This window comes from Muscardinus avellanarius (assembly GCF_963383645.1).
Source record: "Muscardinus avellanarius genome assembly, chromosome: 19".
Lineage (NCBI taxonomy): Eukaryota > Metazoa > Chordata > Mammalia > Rodentia > Gliridae > Muscardinus > Muscardinus avellanarius.
The window spans coordinates 14,826,392-14,846,710 of record NC_137805.1 but is presented as its reverse complement, the minus strand read 5'-3'; the positions used below and the strand labels follow the sequence as shown (position 1 = coordinate 14,846,710).

The following is a 20,319-nucleotide window of genomic DNA, read 5'->3' as shown; positions in this document are numbered from 1 at the left end:
GCAGAGGAGGAGGAGGAGGAGGAGGAGGAGGAAACTGGGGATTAGGGTGGGGCCGCGCTCGGCCCGAGTTCCCGGAGCCAGGGAGGCTGGGCATTCCCACCCGGGCCGGCCGGGGCCGGGAATCAATCAAGCCGACGAATCCAATCACGCAATCAGTACTTATTGGGCGCCTGCCGGGGCGGTGGCCCGCTCGCTCCGCGGTCGGCAGAGGAGGGCGGCCGGCCGGAGTTTGGCGCGTCTTTTTCGTCCGCGGAGTCCCGGCCGGCGATTGGGCGGCGGCCGGGGCCTCGGCAGGGCCTCCGGGGGATGGGCCACCAGGAGCCCCCGCCGACCCGGGCGGCGGCGGGCGGCGCGGCTTATGTAAAGAGGTTATGTAAAGGGCTCAGCTGGCGCGAGCACGTGGAGAGCCGCGGGAGCCCGGGGCCCGCCGCAGCGCCGTCCCGCAGGCAGCCCCGGCGCGGCGCCCGCCATCCCCAGGCCGGGGCGGCGAGGGCCCGGCGGGCCGCGCGGAGGGGCAGCGGCGCCCGCCAGGTGAGCCCCGCGGGGCCGGCGGGAGGGAGGCGGCGGGGCCGGCGCCGGGCCGCCAACTTCCAGCCAATCGCCGCCGCCGCCCGGGCTCGGCTCGGCCGGTCCCCGCTCGGCGCGCTGTTTACCCCGGGAGCGCGCACGGGGGCGCGGGGAGGGCCCGGAGCCGCCGCCGCCGCCGCCGCGCCGGGGACGGACCGGCGGCCCCCGCCTCGCCGCGAGGCGAGCCGGTCCTCCGCGCGCGGCGCCGGCGCCGGCTTCTCCCCGCTCTGCCGGGCGGGCGGGCGGACGCGGCGCGCGCAGGCCCGCGCTCTTCCTTCCGGGTCCCCCCGCGGCCGCCGCCCGGTGGTTCCGCCGCTCGCAGGTTCCGCCCCCCGCTCCCCGCCCTCCCCCGGCGCCGGCGGCTTCCGTCTTAAAGGGGCCGCGGCGGGCGCGGGCGAGGGACGCGCGGCGGCGGCCTGCGCTCCTGGGCGCCGCGCCTCGGCCCGGTCGTCGAGCCGCCTCTTGTCTCCCGCAGGTCACCACCCGAGACCCCGCTCCTCCGCGGCCCGGGGCCGGACGGAGGGATGAGGCAGGGGGGGCCCGCGCAGCGCCGTTGCTGCTCCCCCCGCCGCGCGCAGCCATGGAAACGGGGGAGGAGGACGGCGCCCGCAGAGGTACACAAAGCCCCGAGCGGAAAAGGCGAAGCCCAGTGCCGCGGGCGCCCGGCGCGCAGCTGAGGCCGGCGGCGGCCCAGGCCATGGATCCCGTGGCGGGCGAGGCCTGCCCGGCGCGGCGGCGGCCGCGGTACAGCCTGCTGGCCGAGATCGGGCGCGGCAGCTACGGCGTGGTGTACGAGGCGGTGGCCGGCCGCAGCGGGGCCCGGGTGGCGGTCAAGAAGATCCGCTGCGACGCCCCCGAGAACGTGGAGCTGGCGCTGTCCGAGTTCTGGGCCCTGACCAGCCTCAAGCGGCGCCACCAGAACGTCGTGCAGTTCGAGGAGTGCGTCCTGCAGCGCAACGGGCTGGCGCAGCGCATGAGCCACGGCAACAAGAGCTCGCAGCTCTACCTGCGGCTGGTGGAGACCTCGCTCAAAGGTAGGGGCGGCGGCGCCTGCCGCACACCCGCCCGGCCCGGCCCGGGCCGCCCCCTTCCCCAGCCCGGCTGGCCTTAGAGCAGGAGCGCGCCTAAGTGCCAGCCCGTACCTCGTAAGTACCCGCACGGCCGGCGCCTCGGGGAAACCACCCTGGCGCTTACAAGATGGTTGGGAGCTGAGCTGGGAGGGGGGGTGGTCAGGGTTCTTGGCAGAACTGCAGGGACCCGCTCACCCTGTAGGGGCTCACTTTTTTTTTCCCTCCTAAAACCCCAAGAAACTTTTCCCGACCCAGCCACACCCTCTCCCTTTCTGGTTCCAGGCTTCCCGATGTCCTCCAGCTCCACCCCAAACTCTGTATCGCAGCCTGTGTTTTCCTTTGAGATTCCCCCCCAGCCCTTCATTTTAGGGCCGTCGGGCAAACCAGTAGTTTGCGTAGCCTTCTGGGGCGGCAGACTCTTTAATAACCCCACAGGGGGCCCAGCGCTGTCACAGAACAAACTGTCTGACATCTCTTCCTGCCAGTTTACATTCTTAATCTTTTTCCTGACCTCCGAATCCGACTGGGAAGTCGGTTTACTTGTAAAGAAAGCGGGGCACCTTGAGGTCAAGGAGCTTCTAGCCCTGGGAGAAGCAAGTAGCCAAGGGTCTGTTCAAAGAGCAGAGGGGCAGAGGGCTGGAAAAGTTTGAGCAGCTTTTCTGAGACCAGATAATCCGAGGGGAAAATAACTAATCTGAGTCCCAGCTACGGACCGAGAGCTGAAGTGATTATAGATAATGTCAACCGTGAATTCTGTCCCCTTTCTATAAATAGAGAAATTAAGTCGGAGAGGTGAACAGATAGAACTCGATTAAGGTTAAGCAGCTTGAAAGTAGGCCTGAAGCGCATGGCTTCTGTGTACTCATAGCTTGAGTGATGTGGGCCCAGATCTGTTTCTTTATTCAAGGCCTGGCTCCTTTCAAATAAGAACTTTCTTAAAGAAGAACTTTTAAAGTGGATGGAGTTGGCGGGGCGCCCTTCAGTCTTCCTGGAGCGCATGCTCTGCGCGACTTCGGGGTCCCAAAGCCTTTCCCAAGAGAACCAGCACCTTGCCTGGTTGCAGTCACTTAACAGTGGATGGGACAGCTCCCTCTGCGTCACCTGGGCCCTTTTTCAAAATGGAATTCTTATGTTCATTTCTGCTCCGTCCATTCTGAAAAGCCTCCCTCTCCCGAGGGGGGAGGCTTTTGTTGTGAGGGCGCTCCCTGGGGAGCGTCTTTTGCTTTGTGTTCCAGGAGCACCTCACTTATCTCTGAGCCCACCCCATCTCTGATGTCTTTCCTGGCTAATTCCTACTGACGTGAATTTGCTTTGGCAAACACTTGTTTACGGTCAGTTCAGTGATGCCATTGGAAAACTTCGGCCTGAGTTCCCAGCCCTCCCGGTGTAGAAATGTTTAGACTTTCCTCACAGGTGGAATTTTGAAGAATCACAGGCAGCCTGGTGTGGTGTTGGTCCTCGGTATAGTGGACTCCGTGGTTAATGCCGTGGACTTTGGGGTAGGCTGGCGTCGGTCCTGGCTGGCCTAGGACCTGGGACCCATTGCTTAAGACCTGAGGCGCGTGCCTTTATTCCCAAGGTAGGTGTACGCAGGGCGCAGGGTTGCGGCGTGCGCTGGGAATGGTGCCTGCTCCCGATTAAGGTTGGGGCTGTGATATTTGAACTCTCCATTTTCACCCCCTTCATTCTCTGGACGTTCCCCAGGCTCGGCACATCCGTCTCCTCCCGTGTTAGCACCACGTTGACAGACACGCTGGTATTTTCACCCTTCCTTTGCAGACTACCACTCAAGAAATGAAATATTTTGCTCTAGGCCACATACTCAATGTCCCTTACGCCTGTTTGGAGCCGTCCAAACATTTGGGTGTCTCCAGCGTTCTGCGCTTGGGGGTAGCACAGCGAAGAAAATGTTCTGTCTCTGCCTCTGAAAGGACAGCAGGCTTACACGTCGTGTCTCTCTTCAGCAAGGAGTCAGTGGGCCGGGGGTTTTGCCGGTCAGTGTTGGAGTGAAGAACAAAGTCTTGAGTTTTTCCAGTTCTGTTCAGTTTTCCTGGGCTCGGGTGGCCTTGAGAGCCTGGGTCACCGGCTGCTGGTGCCCTCCATCCAGTTCTGTCAGAGCTGGAATCCTCTGATAATTGGTTCAGCTCCCATTAAACAGAAAAGCCCTTTGCAGTCCTACTTTTCTCCAGTGTTCTGAGATTCATAACAATTTTTTTTGTGTGTGTGTGTGTGTAGTACAGAGGATTGAACTCGGGGGCATTCTATCTCTGAGCCATACTCTCAGCCCGATTTTTATTTTGGAACCAGGGTCTCACTAAGTTGCAGAGGGCTCACGGGGTGGGCCGCCACCCCCCACCCCCGCTAGAATCATTTTGAAATAGACCAGAGTGATAATCTTCAAGCCTCCACTGCAGCAGATGCCCACACTTTTTACTTGTCATCCCCGATCGGGTATTTGAAGGGAAAGAGCAACACCAACAAGATCTAGAGAGGGGAGGGGGGGGGGACCCACCTGCCTCAAGGAACCTCTGTCTGAGAAGTTGGAGGAGGGAAGCCTTGCTGGGTAATCAGCATCCCTGGAGGAAATGGCAGCTTAGCTCATTAGCAAGGGCATTGTAAAGACTATAGAATTAAGAGGGAAAAAATCTGAGGAGTTGAGGTAGAAGATGGGCTCCAAGGAAGGGTGCCTGGGGCTGCGGGTGGGTGGATAAGCAGTCCTGTTGGGCTAAATAGACTATTTACTTTCCTCCCTTTCATTTATTTATTTTTTTGGCCCTGGGGGGATTGAACCCTGGGACTTTCTACCTCCGAGCCACACCCCCAGCTCTATTTTTTATTCTTTATTTTGTACAGGTCTCAATGAGTTGGGGAGGGCCTCTCTAAGCTACTTAGGCTGTCCTTGAACCTGTGACCCACTGCTTTCAGCCTCCCTAGTTTGGAGATTACCGGCCTGTTCCACCACGCCCAGCCCCTCCCTTCCATTTCAGCTCCCCACTGGGGCATTTCTATAGAACCAAGAAATTACTTGGTATTCAAATGATCCAGAGTTTAAAAAAAAAGGAAAGAAACTTTTGCCGGAGGTGGTGCATGCCTATAATTCCAGTACTTGGGAGACTGAGACAGGATTGCAAGTTTGAGGCTGACCTTAGCAACTTAGTGAGACCCTGTTTCAAAATACGAAAGGCTGGGGTCTAGCTCTGGTAGAATGCCTCTGGGTCTATCTCCAGAACCAAAAAGTTAAGAAACTTTAGTGCTCTTGGCCTTATCTCACTTTGATAAACTTCTGTGTGAAGACGCACCTTTCCTTTCTGCGCTGAGTGCAGACCCAGGTAGCTGTGGAGGTCTTCCATGTCAGACCTGGCCTGCAAGGAAAGAAACTGGAGACCAGAAAGGACAGGACTCCTGACCAGACGTTAGCAGCACTGAGAGCTGCCTTTTAGCTTTGTTACAGGGTGCTTTTGTGGTGCATTGTGAGCACGTATCACAGAGGCTCACTGTGATGAGCACAGGCCAGCTTCTGCCGTGATTCCTCCATGCCCCACCCGCTGCCTGCCCTTAGTAGTGAGATCTAGGGATACCTTCACATGTGGTCCGCGTTCTGTGTGTCCCTTTATTCCCCCCCTTCTTCTCCCAGGGTTTTGTTTCTTTGGGGGTAGGTGGGGTGGTACTAGGGGTTTGAACCCAGGAGCTTTCTACCTCTGAGCTACACTCTTAGCCCTATTTTAATTTAATTTAATTTAAATAAAGCTGGGCGTGGTGGCTCATGCTTGTAATCCCAGTACTTGGGAGGCTGCGACTGGAGGATCACAGGTTCAAGGACAGCCTCAGCAATTTAGTGAGGCTCTCAGCAACCAAGTGAGACCCTGTTTTCAAATGAGAAATAAAAATTGGTCTGGGACTATAGCTCGGAGATAGAATTCCTCCCAGTTCAATTCCCAGTACCACCAAAAAAAAAAAGTTAATTTTATTTTTTTGGGATTGAACCCAGGGGCATTCTACTGCTGAGCTGTACCCCTAGCCCTATTTTATTTTTATTTTGAAGCAGTCATCTTGCTAGGTTGATGAGTCTCACTACTTTGCCGAGACTGTCCTTGAACCTGTGCTGCTCCAGAGTCAGCCTCCCAAGTACTGGGATTACACTGGTGCACCACCATGCCCAGCTTATTTTTTTTTAATTTGGGAACGGGTCTTTAGCTTGCTGAGGCTGTCCTTGAACCTATAATCCTCCTGTCTCAGTCTCTAGTGCTGCGACTACAAGTGTGTGCCACCATACCCATTGCAAGCTTTTGTGTGTGCGAGCCAGATCCCCGGCCCTCTTTTATAACAAGGCCTTCCTTAGATGTGGAGGGCCTCGCTTAGAGCCAGAGGCTGGCTGTGAACCTGATTCTCCACACCCAGCTCAGCCCTGGCTTTTTGTGTGTGTGTGTGGCACTGGGGGTGGAATCCATGGGCTTTTCTACCTCCGGGCTGTAACTTCCAGACTTATTTTATATTTTATTTGGAAACAGGGTCTCACTAAGTTGCTGAGAGCCTAAGTAGTTGAGGCTGGTTTTGAACCTGTGCGATCCTCCTGTCTCAGCCTCCCAAGCTCTGGGATTACAAGTGTGCGCCACCACGCCCGGCCCTCAAACCTGTTTTTTTTTAAACTAGAATACAACAATCCTGTAAATTTCCTGGTTAATGCGTTGGCGCCTGTGTCTAACTTTGAGCTGCTTGTCACGTGGAAGGAGGAGTTGGTTTCTCTGCTAAATGAGTCTGCCCAAATGCACCCAGACAGGTCGCGGTCATGTCCACTTAGGTCTGGCCAACATGACTCCCGTCGGACTCCTACGCTGTTGCTCTCAGTCAGTCTCCTTGACAGACAGCAAGTGGGATCGACCCCTCCCCAAGGCTCCTAATCCAGAAGCTTGAAAGAGCTGGTCCCAGCTCATCCCCAGCTTGTAAGAGCAGCTTGGCTTTACCAGTCTCCTGCTAACGGTGGTGGGAGCCTAGGCCCTCGGGAAGCAGTCTTGCCGCTCACCAACGCAGTGACCGCCCGAGCCAGGCAGAGGGACGACTGCCCACGGTTTTCTCCACGAGGCGTGCTCATGCCCAGATGAACATAGTGCAGGGTCACAAGTGGGTAGGTGGAGGCATGGGGGAGCAGGGGACGGGTGTGTCAGGAGACGGTGAGCCCAGATTGTCACCCGAGTGCCCAGGGAGGCCTTGGGTGCAGGGCAGGGCAGCCCTTGCCCGCCTCGTAGGGAGCAATTCTGCAGCGCCTCCTGTGGCTCGGCCCAGGGAACTCCCAGAGAGGCAGGGCCGATGCCATCGCGGCTGCCTGTGAGTGGTCTTGAGCGTTCCTGCAACGGGGTGGGATGCTTGCCCTGCTGCCGATTGCGATTGCTACGGCTTCCAGGTGCTGTGCTTTCTACCTGCAGCCCGCTCCTCCCTGACAGCAGGGAGTGAGGGCTCGGCCAGTGTGAGCAGGAGTGTCAAGGCGGGATCCAAGTGCAGACATCCTGACTCAAGTCTCTTTGGCTGTGGGGCACATTTGGGACGGGTGGCTTGAGTTCTGATTCTGGTTTTCTTGGTTTTGTACAGTGGGCAAAACCATACTTAGCTCCAGAGCTAATGGCTACTGTTTGTTTAATTATGTATTAACTAGTGCCTGTGGCACTGCTGATGTCTGTCAGTGTATCTCAGCTGCCAGGGACCCCGAACCTGCTCCCTGCTCTATTCCCAAAGGTCTTGAGTCAACCACACGGGCGTCTAACTACTGGCTGCATTCTTAGTACGCGCACTGGGGAGTTTAGGAACCAGCCCCAGGAGATGGAAACCCTTCGTTGGGAGCTTCGGTTAATTGGGCTGCACTGGGCAAGGCTTTTCATAGTGCAAACCCTCAAGGAGAGAGGCGCTTCCTGGAGGAACTCGGTTCACGTGGCCTGTGGCCTCTGGTGGTGTCTGTAGGGCTGGGAGCGCTCCTGAGCGGCCCTGGTTCTGGATCCTGGCCTAGCTGTCTTTGCCTTCCTGTTACAGGCTCCGCCCTGAGGATGTTCCTGCAGGGCAAGAGGCGAGCAGTGGGGGGCTTGCTGATGAGAAGGGGGCCCTCAGCCTAAAGGGCGACTGACAGGAGCCGATTTAAGGGCAGTTTCTCTAGGAGAGGGAGATGGCAGACTGCACCTTGTCACAGGTGGAGATTGTGGCAGAAAAGGGCCCGTCTGACCCCAGCCTCGCCTAGGAAGGAGGGGCAGACCTCAAGAGCCAGCGTCACCCGTGGCTGCTCGTCTGATTAGTTGGCCTGGTGCTGCTCCTGACCTGCACAGTGCACAGAGGGGCGAGGTGCCCCAAGCAACTTGCTGGTCCCCTGCCTCTTAGTAACACCTGAAGATGATCAGGTGAGGTGGGCGGAGCCGGCTTGAGCGTCGCACTGCTCCTCAGCTTTACTCGCCACTTTCCCCAATCCCTTCTGTTTTTAAGCCTCTCTGGCTTGCGATTCTTACGTTGGCTTATTTTGCCCCGTTATTGAACACTGTTGGGCACTTGCGGTGCATTGTGGGGGACCCCGGGACTTGATTTAGTTCCCCCGTCAGGGCCCCATCAAATGGAGATGGTTGTGGTGCGGCAGGTGGGACTTCACCGCCGCGAAGGAGAGGTGCTCGAGCGAGCTGGCCGTGGGAGTCGTGGGCTGTGTGGCGTGTGGGCAGCATGAATGGGGAAGGTGAGAAGCCACCTAGGCCAAGCTGCGGTGCGGGCGGGGGTGCGACAGGCCCGGAGCGGACAGAGATTCTCAGACACCCGCCGACTCCGTGGTGATTCCTCTGCCTGGCGGGGAGAGTCCACATTTGAGTACGATTGACCCCCAGGAACGTTCCAGTAGGGATAGCCAGCTTCTCCTGGCATTTCCTTATTCATCATCTCATTTAATCCTCTGCGCCGTGGGTGTTTTTGTAATGTGATGTTACAGGAGAGATCAGGCGCTGTCAAGGTTGGGCGGCTTGTCCCGCATGGTCTAGTGGAGGGTTGCACTCCAGGTTTACATCCAGGTGTTTTTCCTGGCGTCCTGGGCCTTGAAACGCTGTCTTGTGACCAGTGTGGGATGTGAGACAGGCGGCATCCAGCGCCCAGTCGTCTGCTGGATGTTGGGCACATTGCAAGGTGCCTCAGGTGGCACAGTCTAGCCACAGCCTGGTGATGTTTCTTGCCAATTTATGGAAAGTGAAACAGATTCTTGGGAGTCCTGGGTCACAGCCATGTAAGTGTGTGTGAGAGATGGGGATGTTGGTGCCAGGCCTTGGCTGGTTCCATAGCTCTTGTCCTTTGTGCCAGGCCTGTGAGTTCATTTTTGACCTCTGTAGAGCACCGTATCTTGCCTGGCAGCCACTCAAACGGATCACTTTGACTAATCTTAAGAAATACTTTGGACACTCCCTGTGGTGTTGACATGGTACCCAGGCTTTTCTATGGTGACATGGCACAGCTCCCAGTCACTGAGCCTGGGCACAGGATGGGCCTCTGTGTTCATCGTTCTGGGGAGACATACTGGGTGGGCCTCGGCTTCGAGCTGTCAGCCTGATCTTTAACTGACACGTGAATATTTTAATGTGCAGTGCCTAACCAGTCAGAAGCATAGAGTGTCATATCTTCTCCAAACTTCACATTTATGTGTTCTTTATCGTCCTTTCTGGGATATAACTTCAGAATATTCTGCCTTTCCCCGTTCCCATTAAAGTTTATTTATGATGTTATATGACCAGCTCTGTTGCAGTAGATAACATGGCCCTCTAATGCATTCACCCAACTAGCGGTACTGTAAGTTACCTTCTTAGAGTGGGATTTGTCAAACTTATTGAGCATTTTTTTATTGAGAGCATGTATATCATTTCATCTGAATATATAGTAATATCTGCCGTTTTTAACTTTTTACTTGTGCAGTGTAATTGACCATCATAGTGAGATTCAAGTTGATAGAAACATGCTAGAGTGGCTTGTTCGTTGCCCTGTACACCTGTCCTCCCTCCCCGCCTCCCTGCCCAGGGAGGCGATGGGAAGGGTGGATTGAGCGGTTAAGGCTTCTGATAGATACTGCGGAATTGCTGTCATCCCAGCACATTTAATTCAAAATCATAATTAGTTCTCCACTGAAAAATGACATGTTGTGTGTTTAGACTGCGCCAGGGACCAATGAACACTGAGTTCCCTGGAGCATGCGTGCAGTCAGCTCACAAGGAGCGCGCGCCCCATGGGAACTAGAGCGTGAGCGTGAAGCTCCGCTGCGGGCACACGAGGCCTCGGCAGGGCGTGAGACCAGGGGCAAGGTATGGAACTTTTCTTCTGCGTGTGCAGTACACGGAATGAACCCAGGGGCATTCTACCTCCGACCTACATCCCAACCCTATTTTTTATTCTTTATTTTGAAACAGGGTCTCACTGAGTTGCAGAGGGCCTCACTAAGTAGCTGAGGCTGTCCTTGAACCATGATCCTCTGGTCTCAGCCTCCGGAATGCTGGGATTACAAGTGTGCACGCCCGGCTTCCTTTTCATTTTGAAAGAGGGCCTTGAGAAGGTGCTGAGGCTGGCTGTGGACCTGGGATCCCCTGTAGGTGCCGAGGCTGGCTGTGAACCTGCAATCCCGTCTCCACCTCTCCAGTACTGGGATCCCAGGTGTGCATGCCGCACCAGCTCTTACCTACTCTTTGAGCCTGGGTTTCCTCAGTGATGAAGGTGGCTGTCGTTACCAGAATAGCTAGGAGTTTGGAGGAAGGAGATGACCGGGCAGAGTGCTCTCGGGATTCTTCGTGTTCGTCCCAGAGATGCGCTGCTGCGTCCTACTGACCCCAAGCCTGTGGGCCTCCCCGGCCCCTCGCTTCTCCCTGCCCACCCCCACTCTGCTCCCAGGACCCGCGGTGAGCCTTTGGCAGCTCATCGGCCTTGTCTGCAGCCCCTCGTTCCTCTGGAGGAAACTCGTTTCATTGTCTGGGACATACTCTTGAAACAAAGTGGACGTGGTCAGTGGCCTGCCGGGCTCTTTTCAACGGCCTCTGAGGCCCGGGTGGCATGGCTGATGTCGACGACTCCTTGGAGCCATCAGCGTGCACCTTCTAAGGTGCGTGGACACCTCGGCCACTTCTGGGAGAGCCAGTGACTGGGGTCTGCCCAGAGCCTCTTCAGCCCCGTCCCGCCCGCCGCGCTCTGACTGTCCTGGCTGCACCCCTCGTCCTCATCCCGGGAGGTGCAGCTGCAGGGCCTCTTGCAGGTGTTCTCCGCCTGCCTCGCCCACTTCCTCCCCATCCCCGGCTGAGCTGGACCCTCCCGCTAGCCCACGGAGCAGTGTTCATTCTCTTAGAGACCTGAAGCCTTTGCGAGGGTGGAGGCCGCTGCTTCTCTCTCGTCTGGTGTGTGCTCGGGAGTGGTCAGATGGCATGGCATCCACCAGAAGCGGGGCATCTGACTTCTGGAGGTGGCTTGAGACAGGCCTCTAGGACCCGGGGTACGTGCATCTGTGCAGGTGGCGCCTGCCTTTTCAACGCTCGCGCCAGTGTCCACGCCGAGCCTGCTGGCTCCAGTGTCAGCTCCGGTGCCAGCGTGCAGCTGGACGGCATCACTGTTACGATGAGGCTAGACACCTGCATGGTTTGGGTTTGTTCTTAGTGTTTTCTGTCTCCTTAGGAGCTATCCAAAGAGTGTTTTGAAATGCAGAATTCATTTTGCGATCACTGACCCTCAGACTTGGGAGGGCGCTGGGCCTGTCCCAAAGGCAGGCCTGCCTGGGAGGTGCAGACCCCAGCCGCTGTCCAGGGCTCTTGGGCGGTGACTGGTCCTTCCTCAGCTGCAGTTCCTCACCCCTAACACCACATCAGGCCAGATGTTGGCTCTCAAAACTTGGCCTTGTCAAGAAATGCCTGGAGCTTACAAGCTGCCAGGCCCATTTCCTCAACTGTTGTCACCCTCAGGTAACAATGTTTCTCCTCTGGAGAAGATAAAAACTTAAGGACCTTACTACTGCTGTCATATCATACTGGACAAAAGAATTTTAAAAACCCAAGTTTTACTCATTTCCACCAGCTGGAAGAAACCATCAGCCACGTGTTGGCGCACTTGTAATCCAGTGCTCGGAATGTTGAGACAGGAGGAGAGCCAGTTCAAGGCAGCCTTAGTAACTTAGACTCTTTCAGAATAAAAAATGAAAAGGGCTGAGGGGTATGATTCAGAGGCAGATGTCCCTGGGTTCAGTCCCCTGTCTCCCCCCCCCCCCCCCCGCCAAAAAAAAAAGCCAGGTGTGGTTGGGGCACATGTCTAATCTCAGTACTGGGGGGACTGAGACAGGCGGATTGCAGGTTTGCAGCCAGCCTCACTCAGCAGTGTGGCGAGGCCTTCTTCAATTCAGTCAGACTCTGTTTCAAAATTAAAAATAAATAAAGGGACTGGGGGTGTAGCTCAGAGGTAGAATGCCCATGTTCAATCCCCAGTAACCCCCCCCCCACACACACACACAGAAAAAGTGGGAATTCTGGTAGTGGTGACATGTCCTACATCCTGGGAGTGGGGGAGTGACCACAAGGTGCGTGAGGGGCCCACTGGACACTCCGAGATGGCCTGAGCTGCAGGGGATGGCCTGAGCTGCAGCGCTCTGCCTGGAGGAACATGCTGACGGTTCGGATCTGGAGGGATTAGCATTCCAGAACCGGTGCCAGGAATCCCCACTTGTTTGACATTTCCTTTTGTCCAGCGCACACTTGGTTAAATGACTGCAGGACTCGGAGGACACCCGGAGATGGAATAAGAAATCCCAGCCCCTGCCCCAGCATTTGCAAATGTGCTAGCCTTTCTGATAAGTAGAGGAGTCAAGCCATGGGTTCCTAACCAGACTCTCGTCTGATAAGACTAGGCCTTGACTGGGCAGAAGAGGACGTGGCCCAGGAAACGGGGCAGATGTGTTGTAGGTTGGCTGGCGGTGGCCAAGAGTGCAGTCTCTTGGCTGCAAAGGCTCGATAGGAGCCATCCGTACCAGCTCTGGCACATATTTGGCAGAGATAGAGGAGTTGTGTAGGTAGAGAGGTCACCCCAAATCAAAGAAGGGCCTGGACCAGCCAGGACATTAGCTGTTGCAGCCCAAGAAATATGGTGTCTTCTCACAATTTTTATGGGTGCAATGTGGTCATACACCTTAGCGGGGTGCAAGATGGTGGAGACGTACGTGCGCGTGCCACGTGCTCAGCTCTTCCCCGGGTGAAATGTGGTATCATATGTGGGGTCATCCACTTTCACTTTCTGATGTTTCATTTTTGCCTGACACGTGAAATTTATTATGTGGCCCGCAGCACTGGGATTAGCGAAATAAGTGGCTTCTGAGAACCTGGTCGGGGCAGGGCGGCGGTGAGGACGTTGGGGTGGCTGGTGGGTGACTCTCCAAAGCGTCGCCCGTAGGCTGTGGTTCAGCTTGAGGTAACCGTGTGGTGTAGATGTCGTCATTCTCAGGTTTGATAGATGGAAGACAGCCGCCCAGGAGATGGAGGCCCAGGGGCTCGGGGCTGCCTAGGCTGGCTGCCTTCCTCAGACAGGTTTCCCCGTGCATTCTCCCGGCTAAGCGCCCGCTCAGTGCGCCGGTGCTGGGGTGGCGATTGAGCCTGCACCAGGTCCCGTGCTGCAGGACCCTGCCGTCCTGCCGCTTGCCCTGCCGTGGTTCTCCACAGAGATGCTCGAGTGCCCGGCACTGCCCATCCCCTCTGCCTGGCCATGAGGGAGCTGGGCAGCCCGGCGGGCCTGTGTGCTCACCTCCCAAGGGCTAGCTCTGTCTCAGGGACAAGTGGCCGTGCGCCCACATTCTCTGGTCTGTCATGCTCCAGGGCTGCTCCTGGGGTGCTTCTTCCTGTCTGGTGTCCTGCTGGCCACACAGCCTCTCCTCCAGCCCCGGGTCCCCTCTGCCCGGCCACGTGCTGACTCGGGGGGGCTTCCGGCCTCCCCTTCCCCCTTTGTGGAGTCTCCGACCCAGGCCTCCGTCGCCGTCGCGGTCTGTTGGTGACTGGTTTTATCTCTCCCCCTTCTCGTTGCCGTAGCTCCCAGCTGTGAATATAAAATGTCCTCGTTCCCACCCCTTGCTCCCACCAGAAGCTTTGCTGTTCTGATGTGCCTTTGCAGAAGGAATTGGGTGGCTTTTTGCTCTTCCTTCCCGGCTGTGCTCCGGGCAGCCTTTCCTGCTGTCCGCCAGCATTAGGTCAGTTTGGGCTGCGGGCTGCTGCAGCAGTGTGCAGTGTTTAGGTAGGGAGCCTCAGCCCGCTTGCCAGTGACCTAGCAATAGGATGGTGAGAGGGGAATCGAGAGGACATCTGCTCTAAACTGGTTTTACCTGTATTGCTTTGATTGTGAGTAATATAAACAAATAAATTATATAATTGCAGGGAAAGTGAGGTCTGTTGGGTTGTGGTCAGAACCTAAAGTTTTTTGTCAAGTCATCTTGTCTCAACCCGGAGCTCACGGACCTCTGGAGACTGCGCCGTGGTCATGTGGGCCTTTGGGGCAGCAGGGAATCTCTGCATCACGATTCTCTTTCTAATAAGGGGCAGTAGCGTAGCTGACGAGTAGAAGTAGCCTGGCAAGCAGAGGCTGAGGAGGTGCAGCCCTAGTCTTTGGTAAGATGGATACGCCGTAGCTGGGCGTGGTGGCGCATACCTGTAAGCCCAGCACTTGGAACAGGAGGATCACAGGTTTGAGACCGGCCTCAACAACTTAGCAAAGCTCTGCTTTAAAGTAAAAAAAAAAATAAAAAGAGCTGGAGGTGCAGCTCAAATGTAGAACGCCGCTGGGTTCAATCATAGTGCCAAAATATTTTTTAAAGAAGATGGATACAGGCATGGTGATGTACACTTAAAGAGGTACCGCCAAAAAAAAAAAAAAAAAAAAAAACGAGTATGCCATGTGAGGAGCAGAGAGAGGCCCTGTTTTTAGGTCCTGACTTAGTCATAAATGACCCATGAGACCACCCAGGGCAGGCCCAGCCTTTTATTACCAAGATAAAGCTGCCTGCTGCCAGGCGCTTGTAATCCTCACGCTTGGGAGGCAGAGACAGGAGGATCGCACAGGTTCAAAGCCAGCCGCGCTGGCTTAAGAGACCTTGTTTCCAAATGAAAAAAAGTATAAAATAGGTCTGGGAGTGTAGCCTGGAGGTAGAAGGGCTTCCAGGAACCCCAGTACCACCAAAAAAAAAAAAAAGCTGCCTGCTTAAGAGTACTCTGGGGTCAGTTCCAAAGAACCGCCCCACCTGCAACACCTGTGGGCTGCCACCTCGGCTGCTTTGTGCAGGATGCTGGGCTTGGCTCGGAGATGCCGGTCACCTGCTTTCCTGGTGTCAAGCCCAACCCTGGTTGGCCTTCTGCACCCAGCCCTACTCTACTCTTCCACCAGACCTCCCGACCCTTTCTCCTCAGCCCCGTTCCTGCTCCTCCTCAGTCTCGGGTTCCCTTCCTGCAGCGTCCTGCTGGTCTGCTGCCTGCCCTGTGGAGGGCAACTCAGGTGAGACGCAGAGCTGGCGAATTCTGCCCACGTCCACCCTCGGTGCCATTGACCTTATTGCTCAGGTGCCTGCCACCTCCTCTACCTGAACTTTGCAGAGCTGGAGTGTGTTACCTAGCCCGTGCTGGGTCTGCGATGGGCTGGCAAAAGGTACTGATGGGTTGGAGAGCGGTTCTGAAAGGAATAAAATTGTAGCATCATTCTGCGTGCATTTGTTGAAAACAACTTAGGCGTGCCCGGAAAAGAGGGACCAGCCCAGTGCCTGGACTGGTAAGAGTGGTGATTGGCAGGCAGGCGCACCTTGACCCTTCTCCATGGTTGTCCCTGGGAGGCGAGGGTGGAATGTGTCCCCCGTTCAGAGACGCTGGAGAGAAGCAAGTGGCTTCTCCGTCAGGAGACAGCAGCACACCCGAGTCCCCACCCGGCCTCGTCACTCAGACCCGGGGGCTTGGTGCCGGCCCTGCCTCTGTCTCCCTCGAGCCCTGCGTGGATAAACACTCCCGCATGGGTAGAGCTGGCTTGGCCAGCGTGCAGGCCCTCGGGGAGCAATTTTTTGTTGCCACTGTCATTGTTAACATAGTGCGTTCTTTGGTTCTCAAGCGATGTGCGCGAGTCCTCGCACTCAACTCTTTCCCGTCTTTTGATTTAGGAGAAAGGATCCTGGGCTATGCCGAGGAGCCCTGCTATCTGTGGTTCGTCATGGAGTTCTGTGAAGGTGGAGACCTGAATCAGTACGTTCTGTCCAGGAGGCCAGACCCAGCCACCAATAAAAGCTTCATGCTCCAGCTCACGAGTGCCATCGCCTTCCTGCACAAAAACCACATCGTGCACAGGGACCTCAAGCCAGACAACATACTCATCACAGAGCGCTCCGGCACCCCCATCCTCAAGGTGGCGGACTTCGGCCTGAGCAAGGTCTGCGCGGGGCTGGCACCTCGGGGCAAGGAGGGCAAGCAGGACGACAGGAGTGTGAACGTGAACAAGTTCTGGCTGTCCTCAGCCTGCGGCTCGGACTTCTACATGGCCCCCGAGGTCTGGGAGGGCCACTACACGGCCAAGGCGGACATCTTTGCCCTGGGCATCATCATCTGGGCAATGATAGAGAGAATCACTTTCATTGACTCTGAGACCAAGAAGGAGCTCCTGGGAACCTACATCAAGCAGGGCACTGAGATCGTCCCTGTTGGTGAGGCGCTGCTAGAGAACCCAAAGATGGAGTTGCACATCCCCCAGAAACGCAGGACTTCCATGTCTGAGGGCGTCAAGCAGCTCCTGAAAGACATGTTAGCTGCTAACCCACAGGACCGGCCTGATGCCTTTGAACTTGAAACCAGAATGGACCAGGTCACATGTGCTGCTTAAAATTCAGGGCTGAACAGCTTGGGTGTTTTTAACTAGGTGAGTGCTCCCTTCCTGCGCACGCGCAGTCACTGGGCTGGGTTCTGCGTCCTGGGCCCTGAGGGTTGGGGAGAAACGCAGGGTGGGTGAAGTCAGGGCTGATTAGCAGAGCTTTCTATGGGCCGCCAACCACCCCCATATTGGTGAAGAGATGGGTGAAATTATTTGAGCCTAAGGTTAGAAGTCTTCTGAGAGGAGGTTGACTTTGGCCTGAGTTTTTTAAGTCAGAAACACTTCTAAGGGTCATCAGGTAGTAAATGCTCACTGTAGACAAGATGCAGAAGAGTTACAGCTTCTCGGGGTACATTACTCGTAACCACATTCCTCCCGTTTGCACGTTCAAGTCTCCGTGGTTAGAGCTTACTTTAGTCAGGGGCGGTATCGCTCCTCTCTCTGCTCGGCAGGTCTCTGAGCACGCCCCCTCCTGCTTGGGGAGTGCGGCTCTCAGGGCCGGATGACCGCCCGTTGCCTGTACCATAATTTCGCTTTTCTCCTGTGGATGCCAGTGCTGCTCCGTTTCTCGGTACTTTCGGGAATGTGGTAGTGAGCATTCCCGTGGACGTCTCGGCAGAATCGCTGTGGGCTTTCATGTGTCACGCACTCTGCTAAGACTCGGGGGTAGTGTGAGCGAGACCAAACTCCCCATCTTCACGATTGTGCAGCTTCACTAGGGAGAGAAACAGTCGCCGACATTTATCATAATTGCTCTACAGTGAGTGAGGGATGAGGAGGTGGTAAAGAATCTGACCTTGGGTGGTGCCCAGAGCAAGAACGGGGTGTTGGGGCTGAGCACCCCAGGTGGAAGCAGCAGCCTCTGCCAAGGACCGGATACCAGAGGGACCCGGGCGCTCAGGACTGGACCAGTTTGGGTTATTGAGGAGTGTAGACAGGTGGAGATTGAGGGCAGGGACCTGCCGGGGCAGGAAGTGTGGACAGGATTTGGTGGCGAATCTGAAGGTGTGCCCCGCACAGCAGCAGGCATCCACTTAGGCTGACTAGACTGGAGCCGGGTGTGCGCAGGGGCAGCGGGTCAGAGGTTGACCACCGTATGCGAAAGGCATTTCATGTTTCATTTTATTTCACCTTTGCAACTCTGCCAGTGGTGACGTGATTCGTCCAAGATCCCCCGAGATACGGGGCAGGTGTATCTTACTCGAGCAGCCCCCCCTTTCCCTTAATATCAACATGCAGGGTGGAAGTAGGCTCCTAATGGGCCTTGGGGGACGCGGCCACGCTAGTCACAGGAAGGGCCCCGGGACCTCCATGGGCCTTCCTAGTCCCTCGCTCTCAGTTGGTGCAAGCCCAACTGAGCCACGTCAGTGACAGTCTCCCGCTCCTCACAGGCCGGTGAGTACCTCCCCATGTCACCGTGGAGTCAGAGCATCCCCAAAGCGAGGCTCCGGCGCGCGGTGTTAGGGCCAGAGGCTGGCAGCCAGCACTGGCTGAATCTCACGCTGGGCCTTCCCGTCTGCCCTGGTGTCGTTGGAAGAGGGGCCTGACCTGGTCAGGACTGGGAGGTGTCACAACTCGGAAATCAGGGCTTCTGTCTGGCATCCACAGTGGGGTTTGTGCTGCTCTGCAGGGCAGAGTTTTAGCCAAAATAGGAGGGACTCCCTCATCCAGGAGGGAGAAGAGGCCTGAGGAGGTCGGAGCTTGTTTGCAGGGAGGCGCCCAGGCCGTGGGTCAGGTCACGCCGTGTCTGACGGCCATCTGGACTGTGGTGCCAGTTGACTGGCCGCCTTGCCCTGTCCTGGTGGGCTCGGCGTTCTGGACCTGGCCTGTGGTGTGACCAGTACTGAGCCTTGTGCTGGAAGTCCCAATTCTCCTGGCTGAGTTGAGTTGAGAACAGTGAGTCCAGTCTCCCGCTCCCCACAAAGCTAATTCCATGGGTTCATTCAAAGTATCTTGGGGAACTATGTCTCCCCTCTGCCATTTTAGGTACAGATAAACATTAGTGAACAAAACTGTTTTTGCAGTTGTGGGACTTGCCATTCTGTTGAAGATGGTAAACACAGGTCACATGTGGGTCGAGGCTAGGTGCTTGGGGGGGGGTGGAGCAGGGGAGAGACGTGCTGGGGGGTGTTCTTCTAAGTGGGAGAGATCTGGGTGGGTCTCCAGTGACTTTGAACACAGGTTAGGACTCAGGGGAGCTAGTCTTCAGGATTTCTGAGGAAACCATCCCAGGTGGAGAAAACCGTGGTTATAAAGGCCTGGCGGCTTGGCAGGGAGTCAGGAGCCAAGTCAGGCAAGAGGGGAGAGTTGACCAGGGTGCACCTAGAAGGGGTTGCACAGGCCATTGCAGAGATTGGCTTTTATTTTTGGGTGAGATGGTGAAAGCCATCAATGTGTTTTGAGCTGCATATCTGGTCTTTTGAAAGGATTACTTTGCTGTGCTGAAAATAAACGGGCAGTGAGTGAGAGGTTAAAATGGGAGCGTCCGTAACAACCCAGGTAAGAGAAGATGCCGGGCAGTGGAGCAGGCAGGGATGATTGGCTTTGGGCTCCATTAGAGTCAGAGCCAACAGGATTTCCTGTGGGTGGACATGAGCTCAGAGAGCAGGCGTGCAGGGAGACAGGCTTGGAGGGGAGAAGTTGCCATCAGTGATGGGAAGGCGCGGAGACCAGAGCTTGGCTGGAGGGTTAGGGTTAGTCCTGGCAGCCTGGGTGCCTGTTCAGAGTCCAGGTGCAGAGGTGCAGTATAGATGGTTGGCTGGAGCAGTTCGGGGGAGGGATCCAGGCTGGATGTGCAGCGTAGGGATTGCCAAGGTACTGGGGCAGGGGGTAGGCAGGGTTAGAGGGCGGAGCCCTGGCCACTGAATTTTCGCCTCTGAGTTGAGGCTGTGGGAAGTTATTGGCGCTCTTCTTAAGCAGTTTTCAGGACGCCATGGGGGAAACCCCTAACTAGAGTGAGTTGGAAAGGGTTTGGAGACTGAAAGAATAGATAGACCGACGATTCTCAAGTTTTGGATCTGAAAGCCCCTTTATACCACTGAAATGGTAGGCTCCAGAGAGCTTTGCTTTGGGATTACATATAGCGGTTTACAGCATTAAGAATAAAAGCTGAGAAACATTTTAAATGTTCCCCTTGGAATGTAGGGACAACCATGTACCAATTACATGCAGTTGCATGTTATCTCCGATATCAGTTGTATAAAAAATAACTATTTTCATTTGGGTGTGGTGCCTGAGACTGAGTTAACCTTAGCAACTTAGTAAGATCCCATTTCAAAAATAAAAAATAAGCTGGGCTGGTGGCTTGCACTCCGGAGGCTGAAACAGGAGGATCACAGTTCAGACAGCCTCAGCTATTCAGTGGGGCCCTTTGCAACTCACTGAGACACCGTTTCAAAATAAAGAATAAAAAATGGTAGCTCAGAGGTAGAATGCCCCTGGGTTCCATCCCCAGTACCGCCCTAAATAAATAAATAAATAAATATTAGGGGCCGGAACTGTAGCTTTGAGGTAGAACGCCCCGGGTTCAATCCCCAGTACAAAAAGTGTTTTCCAAAACAAAAACTTAGTAAGCAGCGTTGTTGGGTGTGTTTGCAAATCTCCTTAACGTCTGCGTTGATAGTCAGTGGGTTCTCATTTGGTGCTGTATTACTCATCCCGTACCTCCCAGAAAACTCCACGGACACCTAGGCAAGAAAGAGAAGGGGGTGTCTCTTGCCATTCTAGGAAGGCTCAGCTTCACAGCCAGACCACTCTGAGCAGCCGCAGCGCAGGTGGCTCTTGCTGAGAAGCTTTGCTGTGGAGAGGAGCTGAAGTGCGTGGAGCCAGAAATCTGGAGCGAGGC

General features: G+C 55.8%; 1 protein-coding gene across 1 annotated transcript; it reads left to right on the top strand.

Moving 5' to 3' along the window:
• Positions 1-306: 306 nt before the first annotated feature.
• Positions 307-16,487, top strand: STK35 (serine/threonine kinase 35; the record flags this gene model as incomplete). Its single annotated transcript, XM_080716432.1, has 3 exons — positions 307-951; positions 1,043-1,601; positions 15,775-16,487. 3 exons carry the CDS (start codon positions 307-309, stop codon positions 16,485-16,487), a joined length of 1,917 nt encoding a protein of 638 aa, XP_080572558.1.
• Between the last annotated feature and the right edge of the window lie 3,832 nt (positions 16,488-20,319).